The sequence below is a fragment of the Abrus precatorius genome, unplaced genomic scaffold (genome assembly GCF_003935025.1).
Source record: "Abrus precatorius isolate BTA unplaced genomic scaffold, Abrus_2018 Scaffold4, whole genome shotgun sequence".
Taxonomy (NCBI): Eukaryota; Viridiplantae; Streptophyta; class Magnoliopsida; order Fabales; family Fabaceae; genus Abrus; species Abrus precatorius.
Genome location: NW_020874384.1, coordinates 233,732 through 252,847, shown reverse-complemented (window position 1 = coordinate 252,847; position 19,116 = coordinate 233,732). Strand labels below are relative to the sequence as shown.

The 19,116-nt window shown below is 31.4% G+C and overlaps 3 protein-coding genes across 4 annotated transcripts; all 3 read right to left on the bottom strand.

The window, feature by feature from the left end:
* Window positions 1–3,183: 3,183 nt before the first annotated feature.
* On the bottom strand, window positions 3,184–6,694 carry LOC113865773 (G-type lectin S-receptor-like serine/threonine-protein kinase At4g27290). Its single transcript, XM_027500515.1, has 8 exons — window positions 5,428–6,694; window positions 5,190–5,321; window positions 4,720–4,850; window positions 4,417–4,627; window positions 4,122–4,295; window positions 4,058–4,085; window positions 3,811–3,961; window positions 3,184–3,489 (listed from the first exon to the last, which is right to left on the bottom strand). The coding sequence occupies exons 1-8, from the start codon at window positions 6,692–6,694 to the stop codon at window positions 3,184–3,186; spliced, it is 2,400 nt and encodes a 799-aa protein (XP_027356316.1).
* Window positions 6,695–8,542: 1,848 nt separating this feature from the next.
* Window positions 8,543–11,919, bottom strand: LOC113864317 (G-type lectin S-receptor-like serine/threonine-protein kinase At4g27290). 2 transcript variants are annotated; one of them, XM_027497906.1, is made up of 7 exons: window positions 10,620–11,919; window positions 10,382–10,507; window positions 9,887–10,035; window positions 9,582–9,792; window positions 9,219–9,456; window positions 8,985–9,135; window positions 8,543–8,899 (listed from the first exon to the last, which is right to left on the bottom strand). In XM_027497906.1, the coding sequence occupies exons 1-7, from the start codon at window positions 11,917–11,919 to the stop codon at window positions 8,594–8,596; spliced, it is 2,481 nt and encodes an 826-aa protein (XP_027353707.1). In that variant the 3' UTR covers window positions 8,543–8,593. The 2 variants fall into 2 exon arrangements, with proteins under 2 accessions (XP_027353707.1, XP_027353708.1); XM_027497907.1 differs by having other exon boundaries at window positions 8,594–8,899; window positions 9,887–10,033; window positions 10,374–10,507.
* Window positions 11,920–15,135: 3,216 nt separating this feature from the next.
* LOC113865072 (G-type lectin S-receptor-like serine/threonine-protein kinase At4g27290) lies at window positions 15,136–17,635 on the bottom strand. The gene is made up of 6 exons (XM_027499429.1): window positions 16,885–17,635; window positions 16,387–16,532; window positions 16,096–16,306; window positions 15,756–15,993; window positions 15,520–15,670; window positions 15,136–15,441 (listed from the first exon to the last, which is right to left on the bottom strand). Exons 1-6 carry the CDS (start codon window positions 17,633–17,635, stop codon window positions 15,136–15,138), a joined length of 1,803 nt encoding a protein of 600 aa, XP_027355230.1.
* Window positions 17,636–19,116: the final 1,481 nt, after the last annotated feature.

The window sequence follows — 19,116 nt, the reverse complement described above, 5'->3', positions numbered from 1 at the left end:
TTCCTATCACTGGCATAACTCTTCTCAAGAGCTTCCCATGCTTCCTTGGCATAAGTAGCAATAGCAATTTTCTCAAATTTTTAATCATTAAACATTGTTATATTAGGAAGAGTGCCTTACAATTCTTCTTCTTTGCCTCTTTGTAAGCTGCTTTCATTACTTCCCTTTTATTATTGTGGATACATGGCATTAGAATACATTATTTTCTTGCATTTATATAAATTTACATATAGTTACACAATTCATTTTTCTTGTTTTCTTTCTTTCTTTTTTGCCTTCTTTTCTTGTTTCTTACCCTTTTTTCTTTTTCTTCCTTTCTTTTCAATTTTTCTTGCATTATTACCTTTTTTTTTCTTGCTTGTTTTCTTTCTTCTTGTCTTCTTTCTTTCTTTTTTATTTTTATTTTTTATAATTTCTTTCCTTATGTCCTTCCTTTCTTGCATTTCTCCTTCTTTCTTTTTTTCTTGCCCTATTTTCTTCTGCTTCCATTATTTTTTTATTGTTTTCTTTTTTTCTTACTTCTTTTGTTTTCTCCCTTTCTTTCTTTGATCTCTCTTAATTTTTTTTTAATTTTTTTAATTTTCTTTCTTTCTTTCCATTCTTTTTCCCTTCATTTTTTTTTCTTGCTCTCTTTCTTTCTTCTTTTCTTACTTGTTTTTTTTTTTTAGTTTCTTTCTTTTTTTTCTTCTTCTCTTTCTCCTTTTCTTTTTACTTTTGCTTTCTTCACTTCTTTCTTTCATACTTTTTTTATCTCATTTCTCCTTATTTTTTTATTACTTTTTACATTCTTTATTTTTTTTTCTACTTCATTTCTTTTTTCTTTGATCTTTTTTTCTTCCTTTTATTTATTTCCTTTTTTACTTGTATTCTTTTTTTTTTCTCTTGTTCTTTATTTTTTGTGTTCTTTTCCATTTTGTTTTCTTTCTTTCACTCTTTTTTTCTTTCTTTCTTTTTTTATTTTTTCTCTTTCTTCTTTTTCTCTCCTCTTTCCTTCTTTCTTCCATTATTTCTTTAGTTTTTTTTTCTCTTTCTTTCTTACTTTTTTGGTTCTCTCTTTCATCCTTTCTTTTGTTTTTTTTTTCTTTTCCATTTTCTTTCTTTCCTACATTTTTTCGTTCTTTCTTCCTTTTCCTTTCTTTTTGTCTTTTTTTTATTCTTTTCTTTTTTCTTTCTTTCCCTCTTTCTTTCTTTTATACATTTTTTCTTATTTCTTTCTTAATAGCTTGTCTTTTTATCTATCTCTTGGTCTTCTTTTTTTTCATGTTTCCTTTTCTTTTCTTTTCTTTTTTTTTATGTTTTACTTATTTTCTTTCTTTTTTCTTTCCTTCTTTACACTTTTTCTTTCTTTTTTAATTTCATTTTTTTTTCTTACTTCCTTTTTCTAATTATTTCTACCTATCCTTCTTTCTTTCTATCTTGTTTTCTTCTTCTTCTTTTTTCTTCTTGTTATCTTTTTTTAATTCTTTCTTCCCTTCTTTCTTTTTATGTTTTTTTTTTCCGTGTATCTACCTTCTTTCTTACTTACCCTCTTTTCTTCTTCTTTCTTTGGCACCTTAATCTCTTTTTTAATCTCTTTTTTAATCTCTTTTGTTTGCTCTTATTCTTTCTTTTTTGCTTCTTTTTTTTTTTTCATCATTCTTTTTTTCCTTCCTTTTGTTCTTTCATCTTCTTTTCTTTCTATTCTTTCTTCCTTCTTTACCTTCATTTTTGCTTGCTTCCCTCTTTTCTTATTTATTCTTTTCTTTCCTCCGTAACTCTGCGCTTAGAGCCAGGAAGCTCGTGGATGTGAATGCCATGTTAGTATCAATGCTTACGGCGTAGAGACTACTGCCTTCATATTCTTTGGTTACCATGAAAGCAAGAATGGTTGATTTTATAACAATTAATATAAAAATCATATTCACAATATAATGTTTAAACCGTTATTACATTAAAATTAAACTTTTAAATATTTTATTTTATCAAAAAAATTATAATTTTTTAATACTAAATTAAATTTAAAAAACTGAAAATAATAAAATGATTTTTCAGTAATATTGGGCTTGAAATAAAAGCACATTAACTATACGTGTCTCATTTGAAGACAGGCCTATAAATAAATAACTTGGCGCAGAGTCAAAGCAATGAATAACATTTCTTTGCACTTTGTTGTGCATCCAATGAGACAATTATATGGTCTGAGAGTCATTGTTTAGAGTTGCAACATTTGACGCCACCTGGGTTCTAGAACCGCGTGTTTCAGAATGTTCTGCTTTAACATGACTTTGAATTTTGTAGTTGAATTTTGTTTGATTGAAATACAACGTATATACAACTAAAAGTCCAAGGATTTGTTGATAATTGATTCTTTAATAAAATCTATACACTCCACTAAAAAATAGATTTGGCTGTTCTAGAATAAAATAAAATAAAATAAATTATCTATCGTTTCATCAAGTTAGTTATATTTATAAAATATTTGAATGATTAATATGGTATTTTAGTTTTTATATTGGATAGTTGTCTTTTAATATTTGTATAAAAAAGCTATATTTTACTATTTGTGTAAAAGACTTTGTTTTCATAAACTGTCATCCACTAAGCTTATAATTGTATTAATATTTTTTTTGCAAATTAAAATAAAAATGATGTTTTATGTGTAAGGATTAAAATATAAACTTTTGTAGGTAGAAAAAAAAATGAAATGTAAGTATAGTAAAACACTATTTGTGATTGATTTATTTTTCAAAAAGTCAAAATATCTCATAAAATGATTACTTTTTAAAATATTAATTATAGGAAGAATAACGTTAGCATTGCTCTTTTTATTACAAATTAGAGAAAAACAGAAAGAGAATAAGGAATTATTTTTTTGTTATTATATAAATTTATCATGAGAATAACATATCTCGAGATAGAAAAAAAAAAAAGGGAAACTCAAAGGTGATGTAATAAAAAATATAAAGAGATATTTATTGTTATAAAAATTTGCTGTAGAATTTTATCGTAAAAATAATACAACTCTTAAACAAATAGTGAAAACTATGTGAATATAGAAGGGAAGAGATATTAGCTCCCTATTTCCTTTCTTCACTCCAAATTTATGAACCAAACAAAACATTTGAATAAAATGATCTCTCTCCCCTGTTTCTTTCAAACGAGCAACCAAGTTAGTGTTATCTCCAACCAACTTTTGAAAAAGTTTCATCGAGCTTCTAACAAGGAAATGGTGACTTCGTTAGTTGAACTTGCATCCTTCTGATTTGAGCGTGAATCTGTATCAACTGAAACATTCCTAGTAACAAAACCAGGTTCTTTTGGCTCCACCAATTCCATTTCACTCCCCAACATTAGAATCACAGAAGCCATTGTAGGCCTGTCTTCAGGGTACTGCTGCACGCACAAAAGACTAACATGGAGGCAACGCAATACTTCTGATTCATTGCATGACTTCTTTATGTTTGAGTCGATCAAGTCTATTGCCTTGCCCTCTTTCCATGTTGTCCATGCCTATATCACCAAACCAAAAAACAATAGAGATATGATTGTTGGATATATTTCAATGTCACATTCATAAATGGGTTTGTCTACTTAACTTTGATGTAAATGTGGATCTATGATCATTCAAATGTGAATTGAAACACTGAAAGAGAAAATAACCCCATCTCGGGTGGACTAATGAGATTTTGTCTAGAAAAAGTTAGATAAAAACTTGCTACAATTTTTAATATAATATCTTAACTTCAGTAGTTCACCTGAAATGGAGTTATTTATCCAATGGGATAACTTAGACAAACCCTGAATAAAGTGAAAATGTATTTAAGCTCTTACATGGCCAACAAGGTTAAGACTGTCATCTGCATGATAAAGTCCTCTATTTCTCCTTCCACATATAACCTCCAACACTAGAATGCCAAAACTAAAGACATCAGATTTCACTGAAAATAGCCCATCAGCAGCATACTCTGGTGCCATATACCCACTGCAAGACATCATTAAAAGAAAATAAAATCATATATTTGCAAATGACAATAATAATGATAATAAACAAAATGGTGCTAGATAGTGAGACACTCACTAGGTTCCAACTACTCTATTTGTGTTTCCTTCAGTTTGGTTTCCTCCAAAAGTTCTTGCCATACCAAAATCCGATATTTTTGGATTCAAATTTTCATCAAGTAGAACATTACTTGCTTTGAGATCTCTATGGATAATCCTCAACCGGGAATCTTGATGGAGATACATAAGCCCCCTCGCAATGCCATCAATTATGTGGTAGCGTTGAGGCCACTCTAGCAATTTAGATTTTATACCATCTGTTTGATTCAAAGCAAATGAGTTGTGTTATGAAATATTGAAAATTCAACTTTAGCCATCCGTTTATATCGCTGACGTTACTAAAAACTAACAGCCAAATCTAAGCTTGATTTTCCATACCAAAAATGAAGGAGTCTAGGCTGGTGTTTGGCATGTATTCATAAACCAACATTTTTTGTTGTCCTTGAATGCAGCAACCAAGAAGTCTCACAAGATTTCGATGTTGTAGTTTTGCAATCAGTTTCACTTCATTTAGAAACTCTGTCAATCCTTGTCCGGAGCTACTAGATAGAGTCTTCACTGCAATTTCTTGGCCATCCATTAGTATTCCCTACATATTCACACTCATGAGTTGATGCTTCGCAATAATATTTATATTTCTCTAGCTTCTTTCTGTGGTAATAGTACATAAAGAATGATTACCCTGTATACAGGTCCAAAACCACCTTCTCCAATCTTATTTTTTAAGGAGAAGCCATTGGTTGCAGCAGTAATTGTTGGCAAATCAAACAATGGGACATCCAAGTCATCCACATGTCTTTCATTGTTTTGTTCTGTTAATAAATCCTCTACAAAATAAAGAAAAGCCTTCAGTAATATTATAAAACGTGGGGAGAGTATTGAAATAATTATAATGGATACATACTAATATAAGAGAAGGAAAAACAAAAGTATATTTTATGATCTCATTACATTCAATATCTACCATGTTATTAAACTGTAGCTCGTAATATGAATCAGATCCTATGGCATGTATTAATGAGACTTTACCTGCTATTCGCTGTTACATGATCACTAAACCATGAGGATTTTCAATTTGTAGTACTTATAATTAAAAATTTTACATATAGAATAGTGAAGTCATATTCTTTTGTAGTTAAACAAGTATTTACCAGCAGTTTTTCTCCGGCGTCTGTAGATGAAATAAGTACATAGTAAAAGAACCACACAAATTCCAGCAATGGTAGTAGCAACTATTGTTGCCGTGTTCTTCTTGTGTCCATGTCCAGGTTCTTGGTTAGATCCTTCAATAAAAAAAACCCAAAGTTAGAGTAAACTAAGGTTTTCTAAGTTGCAATTGAACCTTTAAGAACAATGGGAGTATTATTGAGCAAAGTTCATGATCCTTACCCAACTCTGAGGCCGGCATCCGGATATATAGATCTTGCCCAGAATTTTCATATTGTCTGATGTCAATTAGATCACTAAGCCACATGACACAGCCACTACCTGTTCCACTTATGTTTAAATTAGTATAAGCCATACAAGAACAATTATTCAAGCACTTGACTCTGCATTCGTCTAGGCCTATAGTCTCATCCACCCAAGTATATGTAGTATCTGGAACTTTCATTCCTTCATATTTGATAAACCCATCTGTGAGTTTGTCTTTGCAGCTTAATGGTTTATTGCGGACACATCCTTGAGTCCAATTTGTTGAGTTCCATGCTTGTGGTGACTTTGGATTAAACCCTTGTAAACATTGGCATATTTGTACTTGTGTAATCATGCAATTGCTGTTGACTCCACATAGGCCATAAGTGTCACAGTTGTCTGTTGGGATGGAATTTAAAGTCCTCCAATTTTGATCACCCTCTGCCCATACATAGCGATAAAACTTATTGGTGGTTTGGTTTAGTACAGCTATGGAAATAACAGATTTGTTTGTTAGGGTATATGTGTAGAAAATTTCATCCATATTGGCAACATAGCTGAAATCAAAGATAGAGTTGGGTCGTAAACCTGGTGTTCCACTAAAATATAGGCCATTCCAAGGTCCAATCCTGAAGAACTTTTCTGTTCCCTTCATCATGTAATACTCAGGATAATCATGTAACAGTAAAACCCAAGATAGGTCTCCTATGGATGGATCAACTGGACTATTCCATGATGTTAATGTCCAAGGTATATCAAGTTGAAGGTTCCTTCCCAACTTCATCTCTTGCAATGCTGTATCAGACAGATAGTCAAAGCTTTGCCACAAATAGTCATCTGGGTTTGCATCTCCCTCGTTTCTTACCACAAGATTACCACTGTCCAAAAGCTCCACCACTGGATTATGTGCTTGTTTTCTAGACGTTGTATTCCAAACAACAGTGCCATTTTGGCTAAGTACAAGGTTGCCTGTGCTGTTCACTGTTAACATACCTGAGGAACCATTGATGGGAATTTCCCTATTTGCAACCCAAACAACTTTCTTATCTGGGATGTTCTTGTACCAAATACCCAAGTAACTGTTGTTAGAACCACCTGGGCTGAAGAAACCAAGCTCAAATGTTCCACCTTGAGACACCAAGGTCTTGTCATCACTAATGGACTGGGACACATTAATAGAATCAACTGCTATAGAAACTCTCATGATAGAAACAACCATAATCACGAGAAAAAGCAAGTCCATTAAATTCCACATCTTGTATTCTATGTTTTTAAAGCTGATATGACAGGAGTAGAATGTGTGATTAACAAGCAGAGAAAGAGAAACTCACCTGAATGCTATTACGAAGTCAAGCATAGCATTCTATGAACTTATTTTACTAGCCATATAGATTTCAACTTGCTTGCATAACAAGAGTTGTACGTGTTCGTCAAATTGTTTCCATTGGTTCACCATCGTTAGACATTTTATGTCTCTTAGTTTACTTGCTTGAACCATCAACCAAAATAGTCCATGAAGCTGACGAGAATGTTAGAAAATTTGAATTAAATAGCAAAGAAAAATAGGATAGTGAAAGAACATAAGCAAAAGCTAATGATAATGTTTGAAATGAATTTATCCTTGTTTTTTTAATGATTAACTAAGAGTGATTAACTAGTGGAAGATTCTCATAATTGACCGCAACCTCCCTTATGATTTTTTTAAGAGAAATGCTGGCAAGTAGGCATATACTTGTTTTAAATAGACTCTTCAACACACTGGTTTATTTTTTGAAAACTCAAAGTATTTATCTTATAAATTAATTATTTTTAAAAATCTCATCAATTATAAAATGTGTTCAAAAATATGCTTGAAAGATTGTATTCATAACCAGTTCTTTTTATTTTAATTTTTAATATTAAGAATAAGCAGCTAATAATAATAAAATTTTATTTTAAAAAATATTTGTTATATTTTTATAATTTTAATATAATAATTATATATTTTTTTATAAATTTTTTTTATTTTGAGATGCTTACATTCAGTCATCTGAGGGTAACAAAATCTTTTCTTTTTATATACATGCATAATTTCTCACGAAGAGATAAGGGATGCTGCCATAGTTGACCACCTTTGCGATCGTCATGGTCTCAAATTTTTTTATGTTTGTTTTAAATATAGAGAAAAATAGAATTCTAGGACCACTATAAATATGGATATCTAAACTTTCTCTCCGTTGTAGAAGCAAACTCCATTTCAATTCTTGAGACAGAACTGGTCCCTCCATCTTATATTCAAAAATTCATTTCTATGTCATCTTTTAATATTATTTTACATTTAAAAAAGACTAAAATAAATTACATTTTTGTAAAATTAGGACAAACATCAGATTATTCTTTTTTAATTTATGGACTAAATGACTAATTCATTAATCTCAAACTTGATCTACTCATTAAGAACTCTTAAATTAACAATTAAATTAATAAAATTTGGTGTCAATATATAGAAGATTGTTAAACAGAGTAAGTTTTCATAAAGTAAGTGGATCCCTTTTCTAACTCTACCAGTAAGTTTTATTTAATTTATTCTACTTAATATTTTTTATAGATACTAAATTTTATTAATTCAATTATTGAATCATATAATATTATCTTAATGGTAAATTTTAAATAAATTAAACATTCATAAAAATATAATCTTACAGCTAATATGTATTTTATATTTCAAAAAGTGAGTCTGTCTAAATCACCCGATGGGGGAAAATACCTCCATCTCAAGTAACCTAATAAAGTTAAAACATTTTTTAAAAATTGTATCAATTTTTAATAAACAGAATCCCATTAGTCTACTTAGAATGAAATTATTTACCCTATTGAATAGCTTAGACAAATGATTAACAAGTATAGATATGTTAAAATAAACTATTTGATGAAATATAAAATAATTTTTAAATTTGTAAAATTTTATAGAGTTAATTTATCAATGTATCTATTGTCACTTTAAGTTTAAGTTATGTTTGTCTAAAATGCACTTTTTCTCTCTTATAACCGAATTAATAATAGGAGTATTTTAAATAAAATTAATGAGTGAGTCATGGATAAACATTTAATTCAACACTATTAATTATAACTTCTGTCTTAGATCCATGCTTACAATGAATTTTCACCGACCATTTAAAGATGTAATGGTTAATTCATCATTTGAAGTCATTTCTTTTTCATTTGAGCTTAAATTTTCTTCACCAGAAGTCCTCCTTGGAAAGAAACCAGGCTCTTTAGGCTCAACCAATTCCTTCTCACTGCCTAACATTTGAACTACTGAGGTCATGGTAGGCCTATCCTCTGGATATTGTTGCACGCATAAGAGACTAACATGTATGCATTGGAGCACTTCAGAGATAACACAGGAGTCCTTCATGCTTTGGTCAATCAATTGTAAGGCATTTCCCTCTTTCCAAAGCGTCCATGCCTTAATCATAAAAGAAGGAAAATGTTATTCACTTTCATTTCAGCTTTAGCATCAACAATAAATAAAATGTTATCTGAGTGCTTACATAACCAACAAGGTTAAGAGTCTCATTTCCATGACAAAGAGCTCTATTTTTGTTCCCACATATAATCTCCAACAATAAAATACCAAAACTGAAAACATCAGATTTGATTGAAAATAGCCCATCAACAGCATACTCTGGGGCCATGTATCCACTGCAAGAAACAATTAGAGTGAAGTCAATCACATGAAATAGAAAAATACAAATGTGGTGTTGTATAGTTAGACAAACACTCACTATGTCCCAACTACTCTGTTTGTGTTTCCTTCAGTTTGGTCTCCTCCAAAAGCTCTAGCCATTCCAAAATCTGATATTTTTGGATTTAACTGATCATCAAGTAAAACATTACTCGCTTTGAGATCTCTATGAATAATCCTTAATCGTGAATCTTGATGAAGATACAAAAGTCCTCTAGCAACTCCAAATATAATGTGGAAGCGCTGAGGCCAATCTAGTAGTTTACCTTTTATTTTATCTGTTTTGTTGCAAAGCAAATATGCTATTCAATATTAGATATTTAAGACTAATAGGCCGTGCCATATATGAATGAAATAAAAAAACACAAGCGCATCTAATCTACTCATTCTTCATATTGCATACCAAAAATGAAAGAGTCTAGGCTTCCATTAACCATGTATTCATATACTAGTAATTTTTCCTGTCCTCGAATGCAACAACCAAGAAGTTTGACAAGATTTCGGTGTTGAAGTTTCGCAATCAGTTTTACTTCTGTGATGAATTCGGGCATTCCTTGTCCGGAGGTTCTTGAAAGCCTCTTGACAGCAATTTCTTGTCCATCCGGTAATTTTCCCTGCATAATCACATTCATGAGAGTGGATACTTTTTATAATATCAATCCTTCATTAGTTGTTCTTTCTCTGTTGAGTACTTAAATATTGAGTTACCTTGTATACAGGTCCAAAACCACCTTGTCCAATCTTATTATTTAGAGAGAAACTATTAGTGGCAATTGTGATTGTTAGCAGATCAAACAGCGGCAGATCCAGATCCTCTAGTTGTCTGTCAATGTTATCTATTGTTGTCTTTGACTTGTCTGGGAAATGGAAGATAGAGAAAAGGCATTCAGAAAGGATATGAAACATGAGGAAGGAATTCAAATTGTCAAAGTAGATAAATATTTAACATTTAGTTTATTGTGTGATTTCAATTTCTTAGATCTGTAGCAAGTTGTAACTTCAGATCATTAAAAAACTGAGACCTATTGCCATGTTAAAAATCTGGTTGGCCTCAAATTCACCATAAGAAATTATTATACCAAAAGTGTTTCTTGAGAATTAGATAGTATTTCTAAATTCCAATTTGAGCGGGCGCGCACACACATAAGTAGAGAGGGTCTTCAATAATTTTAATGGTGGTAATATGAGTGAAGATTAATTTACCAGTAATGTTCCTCCGAACTCTGTATATGACATAAATGCAAAGTAAAAGCGCCCCACAAATTGCAGCAAAGGTGATGGCAATTATTCTTTTCATTCTTTGGTGATGCCCATGTTGAGGCAGAGGCTCTTCAGGTTGACATAGATCAAACAAAAAAACTTGAAGTTAAAACCTCATATTGAAGAAGTGACCATGCATTTTCCAAAATGAGAAGAATGCAATATAAAGGAATAATGTTACCTAACTCAGATGCAGGCATCCTAACATATAGATCTTGCCCACCTGTTTGAAACTGTTTCATGTCAACTAGATCACCAAACCATATGACACAGCCACTACCTTTTCCTCTTATGTCTGAATTAGCGTATGCTGTACAAGAGCAATTGCTCAAGCACTTGAGTCTGCATTCCGCTAAATCAATATTCTCATCCATCCAAGTTTGTGATGTATCTGGTACTACCAAACCTACAAATTTGACAAATTCATGCAAATCATAGTTGTCGCAGCTTAATGATTTACTGCGGATGCATCCTCTACTCCAGTCCATTATGCCCCATTCTTCTGGTGACTTTGGAACAAACCCTTCCAAACATACGCATACTGGAGAATATGTAATCGTACATATTCCATTGGCTCCACAGGTGCCATACACATCACAGAAGTAACGTGGGATTGTTTCATAAGGCATCAATGACTGCTTATCCTCCATCCATACATAGATAGAAAGATTGGTTGGCGATATTTTGACACTACCAATGAAAGAAGAATTCTTCAAGAAAAATGAATAGAACATCTCATCCTTATTGGATTCATAGTTGTCATCATTATTTGCTACATACTTGAAATCATATAATGGATTTGGTTTTCTATCAGATAAGCCACTAAAATGAAGTCCATTCCACGGTCCAATGCGAATGTACTTCAATTTCCCTTTCATAATATAAAACTCAGGATAATTATAGAGCTTTAGAACCCAAGATAAGTTTCCTAATGATGGATCATTTGAACTCTTCCAAGATGTTAGTCTCCGTTCAAAACTGGTTCGAAGATCCCATCCCAACTTCATCCCTGGCAAGAGTGTATCAGATGGATAATCAAAGCTTTGCCACAAAATGTACTGTTCTTGGTTTGGTCCTCCTTCATTTCTTATCACAAGATTTCCATTATCCAAGAGCTCTACCACTGGATTCTGTGCTTGTTTTTGAGAGGTTGTGTACCAAACGACAGAGCCGTTTTGGCTCAACGCAAGATTTCCTGTGCTGTTCACTTTTAATTTGCCTGAGAAATCATTGATTGGATTTTCCCTGTTTGCAACCCAAACAACATTTCGAATAGGAATGCTTTTATACCAAATCCCAAGATAACGTTTAGTAGAATTACCTGGGCTGAAGAAACCAAGCTCAAAGACTCCACCATTGGACACTAAGGTCTGGCCATCAGTGATAGACTGTGACACATTGATTGATTTAATTGCTATGGAAAATTTGAAAGTAGGAAGAAGTATGTGTACAATAATAATCATGAAAGATAGAATGTCCATTGAGTCACTGATGTTTCTTAGATGTTGATGATAAGGATTTAACTAGGTGTATCTATCATAAGCACACAAAAGATGACCAAGAAGGCTAGAATATGGTTCCTTGTACTTAGTCAAACTTACCTATACCTATGCCTCCACATGATCTGTCTTTGGTGTTATTATTTTAATATGGTTATGACAAGCACATGCAACATCATTTTAGTGGACCAGTCTGTCAAACTATGTCCTCATATAATGTTCAAACTCTTTTCTTTTTTTTTTTCAAAAGAAGACCCATGCGTGCTATATCACACATGAATAATCTAATAAAATAGTTGTGGAGTAGTTAAAATTTCCGTGTTCAATACTTTAAGTTACAGTGACGCGCATATACACAACGTGATTCTGTTGCTCAATTTTCTTTCCTTATTATTACTATAATAATAATTCTTTCTACTAGTTACTATAATAATAACTATTTTGGCAATTCTTTTTCTATTGTTACTATAATAATAATGATTACTTTTTAATTTTGAAATTGGAAGTCATTTGATTGTACTAATAGGTTTTTTAACAATATAAATGTTGCCCGTGCTCCCACAGAGAGAGTAAAGTTGTTTATAGAACTCATGCATTCACAATGTTTTATGATTATCATGCCTTATGTTTTACTTGAATTTAGATGACTTTATAGTGTAAAACTTGAATGTAGATGTCTTATTATCTGTTAGATTAGGTTCAATTGTCAACGTAAGAGTTGTGTAAGTAGGATTAGTTATGGATTAATGATAAGTCATTGACTCATATAGAAAATTAAAAAAAATTTGGTTCATTTCATTGAATTAAACTTATAAATTGATGTAATTAATTGAAATATTCAATGAAACGTGTAATTGCTGTAAATTTGATAAATTATTCAAATATTAATGGTTGACATTTAATTTTTTAAGGGATTATAAGAAAATTGACAATTAGATTTAAAGAGTAGAAGTTGAATTGTTGTAGTACAAATTTGTGGACACATGTATTTTTTATTATGGGGACACAATGCTGATAGAACATATAAAAGCATATTTTTTTACTAAAGACAACATATTTTATCTTTATTTTTACTTTTACCATTACACTTTCATAGCACAAAATATTAGGCTTTCGTATAGTTTTTTGTAGGAATGTTAGCTAGGATATTTTTTTTCTTTCTTTGCTATAGGATTTTGATGAGAAGTTGGGTTACATCCCTTCATTCTCCTTAAATTGTAATGGAACAATAACTTCCTACACTTTATATTCTGTTATAAGCTTTTTCTATTGAATATGATTTTCTTTTTTGCAATATATTTCAGTTTGTTCTTCTTTATTTCCATTATATCTTGCTAAATATCTTGGAGTTGAGGAAGGATGAATTTATTCTTTTACCTATTGCAATGAACTAAGCATTGAATGTAACTCAAGATATAAGTTTTAATCTAACATTTTGATTCTGAACTTAATGTTTCTCTGTTTTACGTGAATTGAGTTGATGAAAAGGAGTTTATTGTTGAAAAGTTGTGAACTTTCTTGGATTGAAATCAAAATGTTTGTTATAAATTATCTAGGAATAGAAGTTTTTAATAATGTAGTCATTTGAGTTTTAATCTTAATGCTGAACTTTTTTAGTTTTATCTAAGGGATTAAGAAGCTAAATGCGTTTTAGAACTAATTAACCAAGGAATTGAAGTTGAATATTTTAGAAACCTGACCATTAAATTGAGCTGTATTTTAGATTATATACATATTTTATGCAATAGGAAAAAGATAAGGAATTCTAAACTCAACCCACCTTTTAATTAATTTACAACTCAATTTCATTATCTTCTTTAGTTATATATTACAATTTAGTTTTATTATTAATTAGCTCCTTACATTTGAAATTTCATTTTTATAGTTAATTATAGTTTTTTAGCATTTATATTTTTATATTCTGCACTTTAGTTAATTTTTTAGTTCACATTACAACTTTGTGTTCAACCCAACTAGTAATATTCTTGTGATTTGGTACTTGACATTAATTTATATGGACCAAAAATCTATTTTGTTACTTTAACGATTTTGTGCACTTACCAAAAAGTTATCTATTAATATGTCATCTAGCAAGGAAATTTTTCAAGTTTGGGAGTGCCTCTATTCTCATTATAGTAATTCTAGTTTACCCAAACTATGTAGTCTATAGTGGCCTTAATTTTTCTCATAGTTCAAATTTTGATAGTGTGTCAATCTTCTAAATAACTGATAAAATATGTCACTTGATGATGTGATTTTTGAAATTTAATTTTCTTGGTAAGATAAATCAGCTTCTCATGTACGGTCTTCTTGTTAGTAAATGAACAGCAAAAGATGAAAGCATAGGACAAAGGTGAAAATCTCACATTTAATATCGAGGGGCAAGTAAGATCAAGTGTGCATTTGCATATGAGAGAATTATTAAAACCAAGAATGAGAGACTAGTAGGTAATACTGAAGGAAGTAATGCGTCTATAAGTTCAAGTACTCACTATCAAAATAAGATAAATAAAAACTAACCACATTGTTTATAATTGCAGCAAGTGACCAATGATATGGAAATTCATGTTAACAGCTTGATACTATCTAAACGAAATCCAAAGTTGCAAGAATCAATCAACGTAGAACTTCTTTAACATGCATGATTCAAAGGGAAGAAATACTAAACCAAGATCCAAATTTGTGAGTACAAGCCAAAAGAAGCAGCTATCTTCTATTAGGAATTACCCTATGATATGTGACATAATTTCATGGAAGCTTGCTTTGTGTTCTATGTTTCATCTTATTCGAACCATGAATATTTTGTCGTAGCAGTTATGGATAAGTACGTAAGGTCACTCGCACAGTGATGAGCCACATTGATAATGAAGCCTAAAGTAGGACATGTATCTGTTATAACTTACTGTATAACAAGATGTCATAAACATTCTGTAGATTTATATCAGTAGGGATATCTAAGAACAAAATTTATTGGAAACATTCCTCTAATGAATTCTCTAGATTCATTTTCAAGCATTTCATAAAAAAAATGAAATGAAATTACGTGAAACAAAAAATTGATATTGAATCATTTTCACGCAACCATTCGGAGTTCCTAGAGCTTCTTGTAGGGCTTGCTGTAAAACCTATTGTTGATTTTAAATAATCAATTAATCACCCTTTATGTTTCAGCACAACATATGCGGGTAACCCTAATTTTTACCTCCCATTTAAAGATGTAATGGTTAATTCATCATTTGAAATCATGTTGTTTTTCTTTGAGTTTAACTTTCCTTCATCACAAGTCCTCCTTGGAAAGAAACCAGGCTCTCTAGGTTCAAACAGTTCAATCTCACTCCCTAACATTTGAACTACTGAGGTCATGGTAGGCCTATCTTCTGGATATTGTTGCACGCATAAGAGACTAACATGGATGCACCGCAACACTTCTGAGATAATGCAAGAGTCATTTATCCTTGAGTCCATCAACTGTAAAGCATTTCCCTGTTTCCAAAGTGCCCATGCCTTCATCACAAAAGAAGGAAAAATTTAATCACATATCAACTTTAGCATCAACAAAAAAAAATTTATCTAAGTGCTTACATAACCGACAAGGTTAAGAGTCTGGTTTCCATGACAAAGAGCTCTATTTTTTATCCCACATATAATTTCCAGCAATACAATACCAAAGCTAAAAACATCAGATTTGATCGAAAACAACCCATCAACAGCGTACTCTGGAGCCATGTACCCACTACAAAAAACAATTAAAGAAAATGAATTTACATAAAGTAAAATAGTAAGTATATGGTGTTGTATAGTTTTAGACAAATACTCACTATGTTCCAACTATTCTATTGGTGTTTCCTTCTATTTGGTCACCACCAAAAGCTCTAGCCATTCCAAAATCTGATATTTTTGGATTTAACTTATCATCGAGTAAAACATTACTTGCTTTGAGATCTCTATGAATAATCCTTAATCGGGAATCTTGATGGAGATACAAAAGCCCCTTAGCAACTCCAAATATTATGTGGAAGCGTCGTGGCCAATCCAGCAATTTACCTTTTATTTGGTCTTTTTTTAATAAAGCAAATATGTTATTCAATATTAGAGATTCAAGATAAACCACAAAATATGACAGAAGTACAAGAAAAAAAGAAAACACATGATACATACCAAAAATGAAGGAATCTAAGCTTCCATTAACCATGTATTCATATACCAATATCTTTTCGTGTTCTCGAATGCAACAACCAAGAAGCTTTACAAGATTACGGTGTTGAAGTTCCGCTATCAGTTTTACTTCTGTTATGAACTCGGTCACTCCTTGTCTAGAGCTACTTGAAAGTCTCTTGACAGCAACTTCTAGTCCATCTGGTAATTTTCCCTGCATAATCACACTCACACGAGTTGATGCTTTTACAACATGTATACATTTCTTTGTTAAGTACTTAAATATTGAATTACCTTATATACAGGTCCAAAACCACCTTGTCCTATCTTATTATTCAATGAAAAATTATTAGTGACAGTAGTGATTGTTTGCAGATCAAACAACGGCAGATCCAGATCCTCTAGATATTTTTCAATGTTATCTTTTATCTTTGACTTATCTATAAAAATGAAGACAGGGAAATTCATTCAGTAACATTATGAAACATGGGGAGGGATTGAACCAGTTAATGTAGATAAACATGCAACATTCAATTTAGAGAAGGAAACAGAAAATATATTTGTGTGAATTTAATTTCTTAAATATGTAGCAAGTTTGAGATTCATTGCCATGTTAAAAAGCCACTTAACCTCTAATTCCTCGTCAATCAATGATTACATAGTGTTTCTTGAGAATTAGAAGTATTTCTAGTCTTCCATGTATGTGTTTGTTTTTGTTTTTGTGTGTGTATGTATGTATAACATATGTGTATATCTTAGTAAAAATAATGAATGAGGTGAGGAATAAATTACCAGCATAGTTCTTTCGGACCCAGCAAACCATGTGAATGCAAAATAAAAGTATCACACATATTGCCACAATTGTGGAAGCAATTATTGTTCTCACTCTTCTGTAGTGGCCTCGTTGAACCAGAGAATCTTCATGGAAAGAAAAAAAAGTTAATAAATCTTCAAATTGAAAGAGTGAATATGAGGAATCATGTAAGTGCTTAGGAGAAATGTTCACAAAGTATTCACCTAACTCTGAAGCATCCATCCGAATATATAGATCTTGGCCACCAGTTGGAAACTGTTTGATGTCAATTAGATCCCCAAACCAAATTACACAACCACTACCTGAGCTTATGTCTGAAACAGCATAGGCCATACAAGAACAATTTTTCAAGCAGATGTATCGGCATAAATCTAAATCAATACGCTCATCCACCCAAGTATGATTTGTATCAGGCACTTTGAGGCCTTCATATTTGATAAACCCATCTGTGGTTTCAGAACTAAATTCATTGTAGCAGCTTAACGGTTTAATACGGACACATCCTTTAGCCCAATTTGATGAGTTCCATTCTTGTGGTGACTTTGGACTGAACCCTTTTAAACATTGACACACTTGTCCTGTACTTATGCAAATACCAAAGGCACCACAGGCTTCATATGTATCACATAAAATACTAGACATTGCTGAAGAAAGTATCTGATTTGGGTTATGCCCATCAATTATAGAATTAATTGCTAGAACAATAATCATGAAAGAAAGAATGTTCATTGAGTCAGATAGTTTTTTGAAAGTTGATGATAAGAATTCAACTACGAGTATCATAAGCATACAAAACAGCTTTTTCTTTGGTCATTCCAAGCAAAAGTAGTCAAATAACCTGCTTGTTTGATAAAATGAATACAAAAACCCTTGATTTTAGCAAACAATTCAAAGTCTTTACCCCATCTCATACGTGTATGTGTTCAAACTTCAAATGTTTTATTATTATTTTCTTAAAAGAAGACCATCAAACCTGAATCGTCCAATATAATAGTTGTTTAGGGTGGAGGGCATTTCAGCTTGGTTGAATGATTCAATATGCTCATATTCTTCCTTAGTATAGAACGCTATTAGTTTTTCTAAGCTGGTACCGGGTAAGAAACGGTGGAAAGTAACTTTGGTTATTTGAAGCTTGACATTGTGGTATATTTGGAAATATAGAAATGAAATTATTTTTTCTAATTGTGAATTGGATACCCTGAAAGTAATGAAGATGATTAAATTGAAGACATGGCAAGCTCTTACAGCTCATGCTAAAACAGTCTGTTTCTCATTCCTTATTTGGTGCTCTGAACCCGTCCTTACCATGGAATTGCTCTTTCCTGCATGATAACAGGGATTTATTACTTCAAAGCATATTTTCCTTCTTATTATATAGGACAAGGTTAGGTCAATGAGAGATTGTTTGTTTTTGGGTTAATTTGTGAGACTTAGTATATGGTACTTAATACTTGTAAATTTGGATTAAGCACTCCTAGTACTTAATTAATGAAACTCTTGTGCTTATAAAAAAAAAATAGTTTTACATAGTCAAATTCCCGTGATCATGCTGAAACACCCACGGATGAAGAATATTAGCGAGAAGTGAGAATGTTTGAGGTAAACATAACATACATATAAACATATCACACATATATTTGAGTAAATGGTATTTTATAACATAAAACTGTGCAAATTCTGTGCTGCTTTTTGAGAATTAGCAGACTTGGTTGAACTACCTTGAAACCAATTGTGAGCACTGACTTAGAATAAGTTTCCATGCAGATTGAACAACATCCTCTCTGTTGTTAAAATTTATTTCCAGTGGAGCTGTGTTAAATCTGATATTATATTGAATAAGGACAAGAATACTAAGGTCGTAACTATTGTCAGAACTGGCTAACTGTTAAAGAATACTTATATCTGCTTCAGCTTTGTTGAGTGTAAATCGCGGCAAGTGTAAAGATCATTTTCATAGTTCAGTCAAATGTCGTTTTCACGAAGATTGAAACTCAATTATTAATTTTCCAATTTTTCTACTACTTGACTAACAATTTAAATGAAATGATAATTGTTTCTAAAGCAATTATGAAATTTATGGTAAATTCTATCGTAAAATTTATATTGAGATAATAAGATTTTTTTATGTTTACAGTTATCAAAAGCAACACTTATGATCAAAAATCAATATATTAAAAGCGTCAGAAAATGAGTTCACTGTATCTTCACCT